The 17,599-nt window shown below is 38.9% G+C and overlaps 1 protein-coding gene across 3 annotated transcripts in view; it reads right to left on the minus strand.

The window, feature by feature from the left end:
- Positions 1-17,382, minus strand: part of PIR (pirin) — a 127,077-nt gene extending 109,695 nt beyond the window's left edge. For all 3 annotated transcript variants that reach the window (XM_008988989.5, XM_002762645.6, XM_017968478.4), the window contains exons 1-3: positions 17,171-17,382; positions 15,090-15,237; positions 4,160-4,252 (exon numbers count right to left, since the gene is read on the minus strand). In XM_008988989.5, coding sequence (XP_008987237.1) covers positions 4,160-4,252; positions 15,090-15,185 — 189 coding nt within the window. In that variant the 5' untranslated portion in view covers positions 15,186-15,237; positions 17,171-17,382. The remainder of the gene's footprint in view (positions 1-4,159; positions 4,253-15,089; positions 15,238-17,170) is intronic.
- Positions 17,383-17,599: the final 217 nt, after the last annotated feature.

Below are 17,599 nucleotides of genomic sequence, written 5' to 3' on the forward strand. Positions count from 1 at the left end.
CAGCCAGAGAGAAAGGTCAGATTACCCACAAAGGCAAGCCTATCAGACTTACAGCAGATCTCTTGGCAGAAACTCTACAGGCCAGAAGAGAGTGGGGGCCAATATTCAACATCCTCAAAGAACAGAACCTTCACCCCAGAATTTCATATCCAGCCAAACTAAGCTTCACAACTGAAGGAAAAATAAAATCTTTTACGAACAAGCAAGAACTCAGAGATTTTATTACCACCAGGCCTGCTTTACAAGAGCTTCTGAAAGAAGCATTACACACAGAAAGAAACAACCAGTATTAGCCTTTCTAAAAATACACCAAAAAGTAAAGAGCACCAACATAAAGAAGAATTTACACCAACAAATGGATAAAACAGCCAGTCAACATCAAATGGCAGTAACCCTAAATTTAAATTGACTGAATTCCCAATCAAAAGACACAGCCAAAACCCAACGGCATGTTACATCCAGACCTGTTTCACATGCAAGGATACACAAAGACTCAAAACAAAGGGATGGAGAAAGATTTACCAACCAAATGGAGAGCAAAAATAAATAATAAATAAATAAAAAGCAGGAGTTGCAATTCTTGTATCGGATAAAATAGATTTTAAAGCAACAAAGATATAGTGGTAAAAGGATCAATGCAACAACAAGAGCTAACGATCCTAACACCCAGATAGAAGACTTAGATTCAGTGAGACAGAAAATTAATAAGGATATCAAGGACTCGAACTCAGATCCAGAACAAGTAAACTTAATAAATATTTATAGAGCTCTCCACTTCAAATACACAAAATATATGTTCTTGTCAATACCACATCACACCTACCCATTAGTTTAAATGAAACATTGATTGGCCATTATTAATACCCAATTTTTTTCAAAATAAAGCAATATTTCCATTTACTCTCCCTCTTTCTCTTCCTCTTTCTTCCTCTCCTTTACTCATTTTTTTTTCTTTCCTTCTCTCAAAAAAATAGAAATCAACTTGTAAACCTCTAGATCCAGGTCGGCAATGTCTCTTTCATTGCTTGATTTCCTTTCTTCCCTTCCCTCCCTCCCTCCCTCCCGCTTCCTCCCTTCCTTCCTCCCTACCGTCCTTATTCCCTTCCTTCCTGCCTTCCTCCCCCCCACCAAAAAAAAAAAAACTATCATACAGCATTAGTTTTCACTTGTCAAGATGGCAAAGGTAAGAAAAATCAAATAAATACATTTACGTAGGTGATGTTGAGGGCAAACAAGAACCTTCTGTACACATCACTGTGGTTATATCAGTTGGTACAACCATCATGGCAGATGCTTAATGAGGCCATTAAAATTAGTTTTTTAAACAATATTTTTAAATGCTTATAATACTAAGTTAATAAAAAGATGCAAAACATAAATAGTATGGCATCAGAAAAAAAAGTACTGAATGAAAATATATCAAAATGAAAACAATAGCTATTTCTTGATGGTGCACTAATATCACAGGTAATCCTAAATTTGTTCTTTAACCTAGTCAGCATTTTCAAACTTTACAAGCCTGTATAATTTAGAAAATGCTCCAGGGAAGTGATGAGAGATGACAAGTGGGCCTGGCTTTCAATTTCAGGCTTTTAAAGCTCACATTAAGAGATAATGGCTTACCACTTGAGTCCCTGACTTACCTGCACTCCTGGGGAAAACTGATAGAGTTGATTCTCATCATTTTTATAGAAAAACGTCATATATAGTTGCCATGATCACTGAATTAGAGAATACTAGACAGTTGCTCCTAGGATAAATACAGGATTGTGCTCCTCCAAGCCTCTGGTCACAATATTTTGCTCAGTTGGTCAATACATGACTTTGTTTTATGTGTATTTCTCTTTAAAGATACCTTACTTAACACATATTGTTGATTAGCTAACATTGTACTCTAGGCCAACAGTGCTACAACTCATACCTGAATCAAGTTTATCTAATCCACATATTTTCTCTGTAAGCCACATCTCAGCTTTCTTACACTTAGGAACACTAGACAGCATTAGTGTATTGTGCATGGGAGCCATTTAAACAGTGAAATTACTCACATAAAGCACAAAAATGTGGAAAAAGTGACACTAAATATACTGTGAAAAGGACATTTTCTTGTGAAGTAAGAGAAAAAGGGCATCATTTCATTCAACCTCAGCTGGGAATGTGTGCATTGGGCAGCTCAAATTTTTTGCCACTCTACACATGTCCATGAATTACCACAAAAGCACCACAAGTATTGATTTGGGGGTTAAAAATAAATTTTAGCAAGTAAATGAACTCAAAAATAATTACAGTTACAGTTTTAAGGAAAATTCTTAATCAAAAGAGCCAAACACCAATATTCTACAGCTACACTCCTTCATGGAGTTGCTTAAAATTGAGTACCTTGTAATTTATAAAGCATTCCCCCCCATACACACAGAAAGCATTTTCCATAATGGAAATGAAAGTAATATATTTAATCATTCATTTTATTTAATATATTCATTGTCTTCAACAAATACCATTTCTTTTATTATCCAATTAAATTCAAGCAGTAGTTACTGACTAGCTCCACATAGAGAACACAGAGAATGATCTCAGCTGAAGCAATTTATGGTCCTCTTGGGTATGTGAGGGGAGGTTGAGGAAATCTTCAATTCTAATGCAAGACAGATAGAATACAATCAAGGTCACTAAAAAGGCATCATGTGCATGAGACTGCTAAAATATAATGTGATGAGGACAAAATGAAGGAGAAAGTGCATCCTTTTGGGATTGTTTGTAAAATTTGATGGAGATGGTGATATCTGAAACGACCTTGAAGGATGAGTAAGGTGGTAAGTGGAGCTATGGGAATGGAGTGGACAAGAAGCAGCTCAAGCAAGAGCACAGAGTGGAGATGTCTCCCAGGAACAGGGTCAGAATCCAGCATGAGTGTAGAGTAGGCAAAAGGAATGGCTTCCATTATTCCTGCAAAACAAGCCATAGCGCCTTCAATGTGTTAGCAGAGAAGGGAACTGGAAGGTGAATGGCTAAATGAGGAAGGGAAAAGAGTCCAACCACCCTGATCCTGCTTCCAGAAACTTCTTGGTTCATTCTTCTTTTACATTGTGGTGGTGCCTCTTTCCCATATATCTTTAACCTCCTTAATTAGACTGCATAGGAGGCACGCAGGGATCATGCCTCACCCTTTTTAGCTCCTTCCCTCTGCCTTCTGCTCACACTTCCCAATACACAACACACCCTAACATACAAAAGATCACCCTACACCAACGCCTGCATGTCACCAGCCTTCAATAAATATTTACTCATTCACTAATTGGCTTTACAAACAAACACACTAAGCCTTTAACAAGCCCTGGTTTTTTCCCTACGAATGCAGGTTGTTCTCGTGAGTAGATGGCTAAACTTTGTAACTAGGAAGTAAGTATCCCTGAACTTCCATAGAATATATGTGTGTGGACAATAAGAATCTTTGAAAGTTCCCTGTTGACGATAGCCAGAGAAAGAAAAAAAAAAAAGAATCTTTGAAAGTGCCACAACATTATCTGTATCTACCTAAAACTGAACATTAAGAGTTCAGTAGAATCTCTAACTCTTGCAATTAAACTAGTAAATGTATATGTATGTTCTTAAAATCCTAATTTTTAGGCCGTTAAATTCAGGCCCCTTGATTCTATAATTCCTTGGAAGTTAGTATAAATTCTCATATAGTTCTTGAATTGTCTCTTGGAGTTTATAATATTAAAGGAGGTTACACATATCCAAACATTGTGTAGAAACAGGTTATTCTTTTCCCTTTTTTTTTTTTTTTTTTTTTGAGAGAGGATCTCACTCTGTCGCCCAGACTGCAGGGTAGTGGCATGATTACAAATAGGTTTTCTACATAAAAGTATGTTAATCACAAATAGTTTATTCTATTCCCAATAAATTATTTTAATTATAAAAATATTTTAATAAACCAATTTATTAACTGCTCAAATACGCATGTTTTTGGTGGCATAATTTCAAAGAATACTAAAAATGGTAAATATTTACATTTGAGTATACCTAATGCAAAATAGCCTGTAACTTACAAATAAATTTTAGCCTATTACTTATTGCTTTTAAAATCGAATTTTCTTTTAGAAGAAAGAGGTATATTTCAAAATACACACTTCTGCAGTCAAATTATTGTACTTACTGTTTCAAAACCTCGATGTGGATGATCAGGAAATCCTCCTGGTCTACCTCCTTTAAATTCATCAAACAGTAAAAACGGATCCAGATTTTTTAACTGAAATAAAAATTTGCAGATTAGGTATGTATTTTAAGCCACAAGCATAGCCAACGAGCAACTTTTAACAACAGAAATTGCTTTCAGGAAGAACTTCTTATACACACTGATGGTTTGGTTCCATGTCCCAAAATCTCATGTTTAGCTCCCATAATTCACAAGTGTTGTAGGAGCAACCTGGTGGGAAATGACTGAATCATGGGAGCGGGTCTTTCCCATGCTGTTCTTGTGATAGTGAATGGGTCTCACAAGATCTGAGGGTTTTATTTTGTTGTTGTTGTTGTTTTGTTTTGTTTTTGAGATGGAGTCTTGCTCTGTCACCAGGCTGGAGTGCAGTGGTGCAATCTCGGCTCACTGCAACCTCTGCCTCCTGGGTTCAAGCAATTCTTTTGCCTCAGCCTCCCGAGTAGCTGGGACCACAGGTGCGTGCCAACACGTCCGGCTAATTTTTGTATTTTTAGTAGAGACGGTGTTTCACCATGTTGGTCAGCATGGTCTCAATCTCTTGACCTCGTGATACGCCCACCTTGGCCTCCCAAGATCTGTTGGTTATAAAAATGGGAGTTTCTCGGCACAAGTTCTCTTTTTTTGCCTGCTGCCACCCATGTAAGAAGTTACTTACTCCTCCTTGCCTTCCACCATGAATGTGAGGCCTCCCCAGCCACATGTAGCTGTAAATCCAGTTAAACCTCTTACTTTTGTAAATTGCCCAGTTTCAAGTATGTCTTTATCAGCAGCATGAAAACAGACTAATACACACATACACACAAGGATTCATGGATTATGTTACAGAGTTGACATTTTATGAGAAGCACAAAGAGTGGACAAACATTTTATAATCATCTAAAATATAAATAATCAATTACAAAGAAGATGTATTCTAACAGATTCACAATCTTACAGGGGAACAGACTAGAAAATCAATTATTGCAACAAGATGACAAATGCTTTGGAGGAAGACAATTTTACACATATGAGAGTGGGATGAGATCATAGAAGTTCAGGAAAACCAGAAAAATGGCACTTCATCTCTGTCCTGAAGTATATAGTTGAGTTAACCAAGTAGATGGGAGAAAGAGAGAAAGAAGGATATTCCAGGTAGAAGAGCAGAAAAACAGCTTGGCATGCTTGAAGAACTGCAGGGAAGCTACTGTGTTGGAGCAAAAGATGCATATGGAATTATGAGACACATGGGCAGATGATGGATGGCAAATCTTGAAGGAGTTTGGGTTTTATCCTGAAGGTGATGGGAGTTTTCATCAGAGTTTGATATGATCAGATTTAGAAGGATCACTCTGTGGAAGATGGTTTGGTAAAGGAAGACAGCAGACGAAGAGTATCTAGGTTATCTGAAATCGTCTGAACAAAGGCAAAGGCCAGAACCAAGGCAATGGTGGTAGTGATGGAGAGTGGTTAAATGACTGGGTAGATATTTATGAGACAGAAAGGAAGAGCATTAACTGACTTCCATATTTTTAACTATGATGTCTGGGAAGATGGTTGGGCCATTCAGCACTCAAAGAACGTAATAGAAGAAGATGCCTTGAAGTAGCTATGATGACTTCCTTTTAGGTCACACTGAATTTGAGATATCCATATAAATGTTATCTGTATAAACAGAACTATTGGTATTGAGTGCACATTGTATTATGCAAAGGCTAGCAGGCAACTAAAGATCAATCTCAAGCTCAAATGAGAGGTCGAAACAGACCTGGCTATCATCAACATATGTTTATGATTGTCTTGCTTATTCTTGACCATGTTATTTTATATTAATTCTAGAAAATTTATGAAATCCTATGAAGAAAAATTTTGAACATTTGATTGGAATTAGTTTTAATCTGTGGATCAATTTGTGAAAAACTGACATTTGTATAATATTGAGTTTTCTTCAATGTTTCCTCAATATAACCATGGTTATCCCCATTTATTTAGGTCTTTAAACATATTTCAATAAGGATTTATAATTTTCTCCATAAAGATTTTACATATATTTAAAAATTATTTTTCTAGCTAACCTATATTTTTAATGGAATTCTGCAAATAGCATTTATATATTATATTTTGAACAGTTTTCTGTTGGAAATTAGAAACATGCCAGGCAATTTCTGACCATGGCTAAGCTCTTAATTAATTTGAATGATTCATCTGTAGCTTCTTTTGGGTTTTCTTTGTAGATGTTCAAATCACCAGTGTATTTATCAATAAACTTTTGCTTAACAGCTCACAAAAGAATGTTTTTGTCTTGCATTGGATTAAAGCCATGGCAGACTGCAGTTTCTCTGGGTTTTTATAGGCCTGGCTGGCTTTGACGTCTTCTCACTCTGGGACTCAAGCGGAAACAGTAGCCACTGTGGAGGGTATTATGTTCCCATAGCCAAGGGCAGGAGCAATAAGCAAGTCAAGTCAACCATTCACAATCACATTAACACATCCCATTGGTCAAAGCATGTGACATGGCCAAGCCCGAAGTCAAAGAGGAGGGCATTTAATCCCTCCCTATGTGTTTCATGGGTAATGTACCTAAAAATGGATGGGAGTGTAAAATCCTATTCTAGAGAAGGAGTGAATATTTGGTAGTAATATTTCAACCAACATCCATTAGCAAATAACAAGGGATTTTTTTTCATTTTCAATACTTATATTTTCTATTTCTTTTTCTTGCATTTTTACAAGCTAGCATCTCTACAACAGTCTTAAGTAGAAATGATGGTGGTAGATATCCTTGTCTTGTCCCTGATTTTACAGATTGCTTTATAAAGTTTCATTGGTAATATGCTTGTTTAATGTAGGTGTTTTGTAGATTCCCTTCATAAGGTTAAAGAGTTTCCTTTCTACTTCTAGTTTACAAAGCTGTTGTTTTTTAAACATTAATGGATGTTGAATTCTGATGAATGTTTTTTCCACAGTATTGAGATACTTACATGATTTTTTCTCCTTTAATCTCTTAACGTTAATAAAATACACAAATAGATTTTCTAACATTAAACCAAATTTGCTCTCTTCAGATAATCCACAATTGGTCATGATGTATTATCTTTTAATACATTGCTGTATTTGGTTAGTTAATTTTCTATGATTCTTGCAAACATTTTCATTAATGTGATATAATTATTCTTTCACTTGCTGTCCTTGTGTGGTCCTGATAGCAAGGTAACGTCAGCTTTATGAAGTAATTTCAGGAGCACTTCCTTGGATTTTATCCCCTTGAGAGTTTGTGCATTATTAGAATTACTTACACCTTAAATATTTTGTAAAATTTGTCTGTGAAATCTTCCGGTCCTGTTGTCTTTGTTATAAAAACTTAAAATATTTATTCAATTACCCTTATGGCTATGAAACTATTCAGATTTTCCATTTTTTCTTTCTTTCTTATTGTTTTTGTGCTCTAAGAGTTTCACCAACCTCTTGGCAGCTCAGCTAATTGATTTTTCAGTAATTTATTTCAGGGTGTCTACTCTGTCTTATCACTAGAAATAAAAGTACCAAACTGTCTCAGTCTCCAATTTTATCTTTCTTGTTTTAACTTTCTATGAAAATAGATGCACACACATATACATAACATATATATTATATACACATACGTATGTATACAGTCAACAAGCTACTGCAAATTTTTTAACCTAACCAAGTTTCAAATTTCTTCATTTGAAAATGTGGACTGCAACCCATATAAAGCTGGGGTACTTTGTAGTTTATCTCAACCTGGTGTTTCATCCAGTCCAATATTTTAAAGTAATTGAAAATAAATTCAAACTGTTTATTGCATCCTCTCAAAAACACCAAAAGAGGCTTCAATTTAAAGATATGTTTAAAATCCCTCTTACCCCTCTCCATGTATATATCTGACTCCCGTGACTCCATTTTCTCTCACTCTAACTGTTCAATTCACTTCAAACCATCTGAAGACACCTCTTTTCTCTTTTCCTCCTCCCCTCTCACCTTCTGTATTAACTCTTATCTCTTTCATCAGTAACTCTCTGCCCTTTCCAGTGAAAATCAACCAAGCAAAGTTGTTTCCTTTCACTCTTGTCATTTATTAATCCACATCAGCTTATTAAAAGTCCAGGAACAAAACTGGGATTGGTAGGAGGAGAGGCTGAGAATTCTCATACCTTATTACACATTGCTTTCTCCTCACATGATAATATATACCTTTGAAGATTAAAAGGATTGAAAACAATGAATGTAGCACACCTGGTCCAGTGCTTGAATCACTGTAGGTTCTACATAGATGGGTGGTATCCATTATACTGCACCAGTCCTGTAAATATCAGAGCCGTCACTCCCCCAGGTACAAAATAAAGTGTTTGGAGGTCTAAGATAACTTTTAAATTCTATGTTGTTGTGGTTCTATTAAAATATGGGTAAAGATAGGATAAAGGAATACTGCTTCTTGGTATAAAAGAGTTTTCTATGAGCAAATATGCCCTGCTGTCAAATAAACTGTGAAAAACAAAGGTTCTCTTTTTAGTTCTACCCTTATCACCATCCACCACCCACAGAACAGTAATTGTTCATTGGTATCAAGAACTTGAAGCACTGCTGTAATGAATACCTAAAACTGGAAGTAGCCTTGGAACTGCTGCCACTTAAACAGTAGAGGCTGGAAGTCTTGAATTCACTCTAGCAAAAGCCTACATTGCTGTGAATGAACCATTAAGAGCAATTCTGGTGAGGGCCCAGAAAGAAAAGAGGAGAGCTGTAGAAAGAGTCTCAATCTTCTTTCTTTTCTTTTTTGTTTTTGTTTTGAGACAGGGTCTCATGCTATTGCCCAGGCTGGAGTGCAGTGGCATGATCTTGACTCACTGCAACCTCTACCTCCCGGGCTCAAGCAATCCACCCTCCTCAGCACCCCAAGTAGCTGGGACTACAGGTGCCAGCCACCATGCCTGGCTAATTTTTGTATTTTTTGTAGAGACGAGTTTTCACCATGTTGTCCAGGCCAGTCTTGAACTCCTGAGCTCAAGTGATTCAGCCACCTTGGCCTCCCAAAGTGCTAGGATTATAGGTGTGAGCCACCATGCCTGGCCTCAGTCTTCTTAAAGAATACCTAAGTAATCCTGAACAGAACATTGGTAGAAATATGGACAGTACAGGCCATTCTGATTAGATCTCAGACATAAATGAGGAACATGCCATTGAAAACTGAAGGGAAGATTACCCTTGTTATAAAGTGGCAAATAACTTGGCTGAACTGTGTTCACATCCTAGTGTTTGTGGAAGGTACAGCTTGTAAGCAATGAAATTGGATGTTTAGCTGATGCTATTCGTATACAAAATGTTGAGGGACCTGCTTTCTCTTGATGGCACATAGTAAAATGCAAGAGAGAAATAAAGAGAGAACTGTTAATCAAAAGAGAAGCAGAACTTAAAGATTTGGAAAATCTCCAGCCTATCCATATTATAAAGAATGAGAAACATGTTCAGGAGAAAACACCGAGGGTGTGGCCAGTTGCTTAGTCAAACATCAAAACAGAAACCAAGACCTATTGTTCAAGACAACGGAGGAATAAGCCCAATTTCAGTACCTATTTTCTTTCTTAGTCTGGTTGAGTTGCTATAACATAATACCATAAACTGGCTGGATTATAAACAACAGAAATTTATTTCCCACACTTCTGGAGGCTAAGAAGTCCAAGATTAAGGCACCAACAAATTTGGTGTCTGGTGAGGGGTCAACTTTCTGGTTCAGACACAGTGCTTTCTAGCTGTGTCCCGGAACCAGCTAACTCTCCCAGGTCTCATTTATAAGGGCATTAATCCCATTCCTGAGGGTTCTGCCCTCATGACCTAACACCTCCCAAAGGCCTCCTCTCCTAATACCGTTACATTGGGTGTTAGGTTTCAAGATAAGAATTTGGAGTAGGGAAGACACATAGATTCACACCAAATCAGTACTATTTGTTATATTTATTGCCCATTTAATCCTTCTAGTCACCAATCCATGAAATAGGAACACACATAGGAAGAAAGCCAGCACAAGAAAGAGACTGAAAAAGCTAGGGGGCTGATTGAGTTAAGAGCCAGAGGGATGAACTGATTATCTTGCCAGAAAATTGGAGACAGGTTTAAGACACACTTCCCCTCCAAAAAGTAAGAATATCTTGCATTAGACTGTTGTACCAAATTGTTATTTTCAGTACTGGGTATTAGTCCATGTCAAACTTCCTAATATTCTCTAAACATTTCGCATGGATTCAATAGCATGTAAAATGAACATGTGTTATCTGTAGACAATATCTAATTTACAGAACTCTGATTTTCTAAAATGTTTTTGATAATTCCCCAATTCAGTCACATCTTTCTCTCTCTACATATCAAATTGACAATCTTTTAACGCTTTTAAACCACATGAGAATTTCTTTTCGTTCAAATAGTTTCTAAATCCTTTAGCTGCTGGATTCAAGTGGCAGCTTACAAACTACTTCTTTTAATTTCTTAAGGCCAATCAGGCTGGGCACAGTGACTCATGCCTATAATCCTAGCACTTTGGGAGGCCGAGGTAGATGGATCAGTTAAAGCTGTGAATTTGAGACCAGCCTGGCCAACATGGCAAAACCCCATCTCTACTAAAAATACAAAAATTAGCCAGGTGCAGTGGCTGTGGCATGAGAATCACTTGAACCGAGGAGGCAGAGGTTGCAGCAAGCCAAGGGAGACAGCGTGAGACTGTCTCAAAAGAAAAAAAAAAGACCAGTCAAAACTTGTGGCCACCACACCTCAAGCCTGTGGTACTCCCATAATAAAGCCTGGGATTTTATTTGCATCAGGGAGCACTGGGAGAATGATAGTTCCTTGGGGATGTGGCCAATGCTGTGCCTTTTTATGATGCTCCACTGAACTTACAATAATTTGTGTACATAGAAGGTAGCCCACAATGTACTAAGTGGTACTTGTGTTAGGTCCGTGGCCTCTCCTGTAGCTAGTTGTTGTCATTTGATTGAATCTAACTACAATGTGGAAGTTGCAGGATGGAACTTTTAGGAAAATTCCTTATAAGAGGAGGATGGACAGCAGATATGTATCCTTTTGCCCTTCCCTTCTTCCTCTTTTCTGTGCCAGAGGGTAAATGGTTGCCATTCCCCTAAAAGCTATCTTGAACTAAAAGGTGATGCACCAAGAATTTACTAAGAATTATGACCTAAGATAGAATGAACACAGGTCCCTGGTAAGTGTGGAAGGCCACCCTGGAGTGCCTATTTTGGGACTTTACAAAAGAGAAACAAACCCTTACTTATCTACATCATTGGTTTGGGAGTATCCTTCCTGTTACACACAGTTAAACCGAATCCTAACTGATATAAGGGCAATAATGCCTGTGGTAGCAGTCAGGTGATTGTAGGTCAGCCTACATCAAGACAATATGGCAGCAGCTGAAGGAACAGGCCCTTCAAGATAGACTCCAACAGCTCAGACTACCTTCTGGATTTACTCGGCCTCTAGACTGGAACCTGGGGATAACAATGAGAAGGCAAAAGAAAACTGTAGCACATATCCTAGACTGAGGTCTAGATACAGCCTCGAATGGACTTGAGCTGTGACTCTATGACCTTCTTCCTTGACTCAACATCTAGAAAACTTGATAATGGAAAGCACCATCTATAGAGGCTAAATCAGTGAAGATCAAGATTAGTCAAGGCTATTTAATGATATTAAGGGCTTTTAAAATTTTTTGTAAGGGTGATAATAGGATGGTAGCGGTTTTTTTTCAAGCTATATTTTAGAGATACAAACAGAAATATTTATAAATGAAATAAAATAACAGCTGGAATTCTCCTCAAAATACTTTGAGAGGAGAAATGGATGATAATATAAATGAAATAAGATTCCCATGAGTTGATCATTGTGGATGCAAGAAACATGGAGATTCATCATACTATTTTTCTACTTTTCTGTGATGATTGAAATTCTTCATTAAAAAAATAAAAATAAGAGTGACCCACAGAGAATCACATTCCACTGAGTAGTGCCTGGTAGAAGCAGGAGTGGGCATAGAGGCAAGTGCAGATGAGTGGTGGGTTTCCCTCCCGCTGGGAGCTCAGAGGAACCACTCCCTAACACTATGCTACTCAGCCATTCAAATTCCAGTCTGGCTAGCCTGGCCCATGTGTAACTGTAATGAAGACTGTGAGCCTGCCCCACTCCATCTCTTATAAGAGGAAGATGGACAGCAGATGTGTATCCTCTTGCTCTTCTCCTCTTCTTCTTTTCTGTGCCAGAAAATGGTTGCCATTCATTCCCAGATGTTTTCATTCTCTGCTTATAGGAGGGCTAGGGAGTCTACCTTTCTGGCAAATTGGGAGTCTGTAGAGTGCAAAAAAATATGGCAACAATCTAAATGGTCTAAATGGTCAAAAATAGATTTATGAGTAAGAGAATAATGCTATGCTTATACATGGGATATGGCATAACGATTAAAATGATGTTTATGAAGAATTTATAATAACCCGGGAGGTCCTTATGCTACCATTGTTAAATGAAAAAAACATTGGGACACAAAATTACTCTATATAATCCCATGATGAAAAATGTAAAACTATATGGAAACAAAAGAAAAGACCCTTTGTCTCAAAAGTAATTAAACCAGGTTGATTGGATTAGGAATGATTCCTATCCATTTATTCTTCCTTAGGGTAAAGTCATACCTGGGATACAGGAAACCTAAATCAGTAAAATATGGGGATCTTTAAAGCTTAAGTTATCAGCCATGGACTCTTACCTGGCACCACTGATAGAACTCAGAGGGGTTGTAAACTTGGACTGTTTAAAAAATTACATCTTTATTGTCACTAACCTCTACTATTTTTTTCTGTTTTTTTTATTGTGGTAAAATAATACACAACATAAAATTTAGCATTTTAACCATTTCACATGAATAGTTTTGTTGCATTCAATATATTTACATTGTGTACCTATCACTGCCATCTCCAGACTGAAATTTAACTTCTTCTTCAATTATGAATGTAGTCAATGCACCACAGAAAATTACCAGCACCTGTGACTTTGTCACCAATTGAAATCAAAGTTATTTTCATATCACATTCAGTTGTGAGTAGATATGTTGAAATATTGTTCATGTTCCTCACAGCTTTGAAATTCAGGAGTTACTAGAACTGCCTCCAAATCGTGTTATTGAATGTAAAATTACCAGGTTATGAAAGTGTTTTTAAAACTGTTCTTATCCATGTTTCAGTATAAAAGTTTTCTTTGGTAATCCTATATATTTTATTTTAGTAATCCTACGTATTTTATGTTATATATTTTAAAACGTAGCTTTAGAAGAAATTGATAGTTTCATCAAACTACCAAAGGGATTTACAGGACAAAAACAATAAAGAAATTCTCAGCAGATATTCTGAGACAGATGGGCTAATTAAAGTGTTAGCTACCCTCAATATACAATAATGGCTTACTAACAGGTGTGTTTGGGGCCCCAATACTCTTTCCAATTGTTCTGTTGGTGATGTAGCCAAGATAGAATATGATACCACCTCCATCTGCATCTTCCCAACACTCCCTGTACATTTAGCCATTAGAATAATCTTGTTTACGGGTATTCTTCAGAAAACACTGTTTGATTGACCTCAAAAGACATTCAGGTGTAAACAGGAAGCTAATTGGAAAAAGAAATGGCCTGATGGGGCTGATGGAGAGTTGTGTTGACAGTTTTTCCTCTGCCTCAATAGCCAATCAACATTATGCTAGTGAAATAAGCCAGGCACAGAAAGACAATTACTGCATGATCTCACTCATATGGGAAATCTGAAAAAAATCAAACTCACAGAAGCATAGAGAATGGTGGTTACCCCGGCTAGGGGTTGGGAGGATACGGAAGGAGAGATGTTGGTCAAAGGACACAAAATTTTAAAACACAAATAATTTTAAAAAAATTGAACCCATCAACAATGTAGGTCAGCACTCACTGAGGAAGGCCAGGAGTTTTTAAAACACTATAAATATCTTTCAAAGATTAAAAAGTTGAGAAAGTAACCCTTTTAAACCTTAGGTTGAGCAACAAAGTAGTATGAAAATTGTTAGAGTTTAAGAAGAGGGACAAACCAGCCCCACTTTTCAAAATGGAATCCATCTCTGTAACATATTTCTTCTACTGGAAAATGTTTTGGGGATGTGATGTGGTGCTCGGGGCTGTATTCCCTGGGCTATAACCACTATCTGATATCTTTCTGTGCATATAAGACTTATTTCCCCCACAAATCCCAAATTTCCCATATTCAAATGAAAACATTCTCTAAAGTTGAAAGATATCTACCTAATCTATAATCACCTTGTCTGAGAGCTAGACCCATCTATACCTGTCCCTCACCAGAGGTCTACAGGGTTGGGTCCCAGCAGTCTCTCTATGAATCCAAATCCTTGGCAACGGCAGATTGGCCAGGAGTGAAGACCTGACCTATGCTGAACCAATCAGATTCTCTCTCCTGGGAATTTGGAATTAAGAAACAGTTACTCCCTGGTGCTTTGAAGTGTGGGCAAATAAACTTAGACGCTGTGGGGTGGGCATGTTTGGCAATATGCATACTGAAGCAGATAGCAGGTCAGCCCAGGGTGGCACGCCAGTGTGCAGGGAGACACAGAGACACTTTCTGAAGCTCATCTGCACCTTCTGCCCATCACCTCTGTATTCACGTTACAGAAACCCCCTTTGGGCTGGGGCTGGTTCGCATGGGGCCCCCGACTGCAAACTTTGAAGTTTGCACTTATGCACCCACGGTGCAGTTCATGCTTGTCTTGGCCCCCTCTTATAGAATCACCATCAACATCCCACCAGTCCCTTCTGCAAAGAAAACAAAGAGTGGCCATCCAACTAGCATACCTCTGGTCGGCCAATGCTTCTGCGGACCCTCGCTCCAACCCCTTCCGACTGCTCCCGGCTGAGCACTGAGAGAGTAACTTTCTTGGAAGAACCCATATCAGAGTCTAAGAAGAGAGTGTTCTGATGCTGAGCTGTAGAGGATGGAGGGCTAAAAAGGAAGGACGACAAAAAAAGAAGTCATAAAGGAGAGGATATCCCAGGGCTACAAAATAAATGCTATTAAGATTAGATGCACAAAATAGTAGCAGCTACAATTTGTTGATGTCTTACTATGTGCAGGGCCTGGGTTAGGTGATTTAAAAAAACCATGATGAGCGAACACGTATGCATACCCACTAGGTGCCCAGTACCTCATCAATTATTTACAATTATCTCTTGTAATCCTATAGTCACCTTGTGCGAAGGTTAGCAATACAGTCATGTGCCGGCTGCATAATGACATTTAACTCCACACTACACAGTCAACAATATATGGACCGTATGTATGACAGTAGTCCCCTAAGACTATAATGCCAAATTTTCACTGTATCTTTTCTATGTTAGATACACAAATACTCACCACTGTGTTGCGAGTGCCTAAGTGTTCAGTACAGGAACATGTTGTATGGGTTTGTAGCCTAGGAGCAATAGGCTACACCATATTACCTACTACACACCTAGGTTATACCATCTAGGTTCGTGTAAGTAAACTCTAAGATGTTTGCACAATAGGCTACACCATATTACCTACTACACACCTAGGTTATACCATCTAGGTTCGTGTAAGTAAACTCTAAGATGTTTGCACAATGACAAAACCACCTTCACTGATCTCCGTTGTTAAGTGAAGTATGACTTTAGCAGCTCTGTTGGGCACTTAACTAAAAACCTCCAGTGAACACTTAATCTTTTTTACTTCACTGAATTATGTCGATCTCCCCACCCCCTCCCCAGTGCCACTCATCTGTCAGCCTCACTGGTAGCACCCATGAGTTAGTTGCTACCAACAAGGCTGACAGATGGGAGGTTTGTGTGGTGCCTTAGGGAACAAGGAGAAAAACCAAGAGGTCCCTTACCAGAACATGCTGAAGATCTTTGCATTAAAAGGGATCTTTGAGGGTCACTGAATTCAAAGACCCATCTATTTCTGAAAATTCAGGGCCAATATTTTGGGCAAGAAATCTTTCCACTTACTCATGAAGTCTTCTAGAGCATAGGCAAGTCATGGGCCAGCTGCTCTTGGCAATGTATCCCGTATTTCAGGACTTAGCTATAGCCAGAGTTTATTATTTGAAAGTGTTTTCCTCTTTGGGAGGTCTAACTTCTAACTAATGGACTATCCTATACGGAATATGATCAATCTCTTTTCCTCTTCAAGTGTTTTCAAACAGTACCCCCAATCCCTTAAATCTTTTCTTCAGGTGAAATACACTCAATTCCTTCAAAGATTCATACTGAAACCAAGAGAGGTGGTTTGGCAAAAAGCAGACTCTGGAACCAGACAGCCTGGGTTTGCATCTCAGCTTCACCACCTATCAGCTGTGTGACCTGAGGTTCTCTGTGGCTCAGTTTTCTAATCTGTAAAATGGAACGATAAGACTGCCTACCTCAAAGGGGTGCAGTTAGTGCTATGAGAATGTTAGCTGCTGTTATTCAGAAAGGCTCTACTCCACAATACCCTCCGCTTAGTTAAGACCTGCCCTAAAATGTACCCTCCCTGAATAGTAATCAATAAATACTTATTGGCTGATGGAAATGTAGGGTGCAGAAATGAGCTTAATACTCAAAGCAGTACAGGCCGGTCATCATCTACATCAAAGCAACCAGAAAGTATGTTTATCCCCGTCCAGATTATGTCTGGGTCCTTCCAGACTCCTGCAATTAAATTGTATGCATGTAAACAACTGATGAGGTGCTTAGATCTCAGTGCTTTGCAGAAAGAAATGCCATCTACCACTTTCATCAAATTTCCTAGTACAATTTAAGTATCTCGTGTTATTTCCCCCAGGAGTCTAAAGAGGGTTGCGGAAGGCAGGATTTTGCAAACTAATTGCCAGCATTCTCCCATCTAGTGGACCCCTGCGGAAGCCCCAGGTACTCACGCAGCAGTAGCGGCACCTGGAGCCTTAGCGGCGGCTGGGACGCGCAGAGTCTCCGGGAGCGACTGCAGGGAGGGCAGATTAAGAGAGTGCAGGTCCAGTCGCCTCACCGTGACTCAGCGCTTCGCGGCCGGCGGCCTAGAGGAGGCAGGAGGCGGGAGTCTCTGGGTCTCGGGGGCTCTCAGTGCTTCGGGGCCGGCGGCCTAGAAGAGGCTGGAGGCGGGAGTCTCTGGGTCTAGGGGGCCCTGGCTGGGGCTCCGCCCTAGGGAGTGTCACTACACTCTCGCTCCGCCCTACGCCTCTCCCAGGCCAGCTCGGCGGCCCTTTGGCTTCCCTGCCTCTCCTGCCGGAAAGAGATGCTCACTCGAGTAATTTAGGGGCCGCTTGCGGTGCTCCAGGAGGGATGTGTGGCCCGGGCAGGTGCTCTGATCC

Source organism: Callithrix jacchus, chromosome X (genome assembly GCF_049354715.1).
Source record: "Callithrix jacchus isolate 240 chromosome X, calJac240_pri, whole genome shotgun sequence".
NCBI classification, from domain to species: Eukaryota; Metazoa; Chordata; class Mammalia; order Primates; family Cebidae; genus Callithrix; species Callithrix jacchus.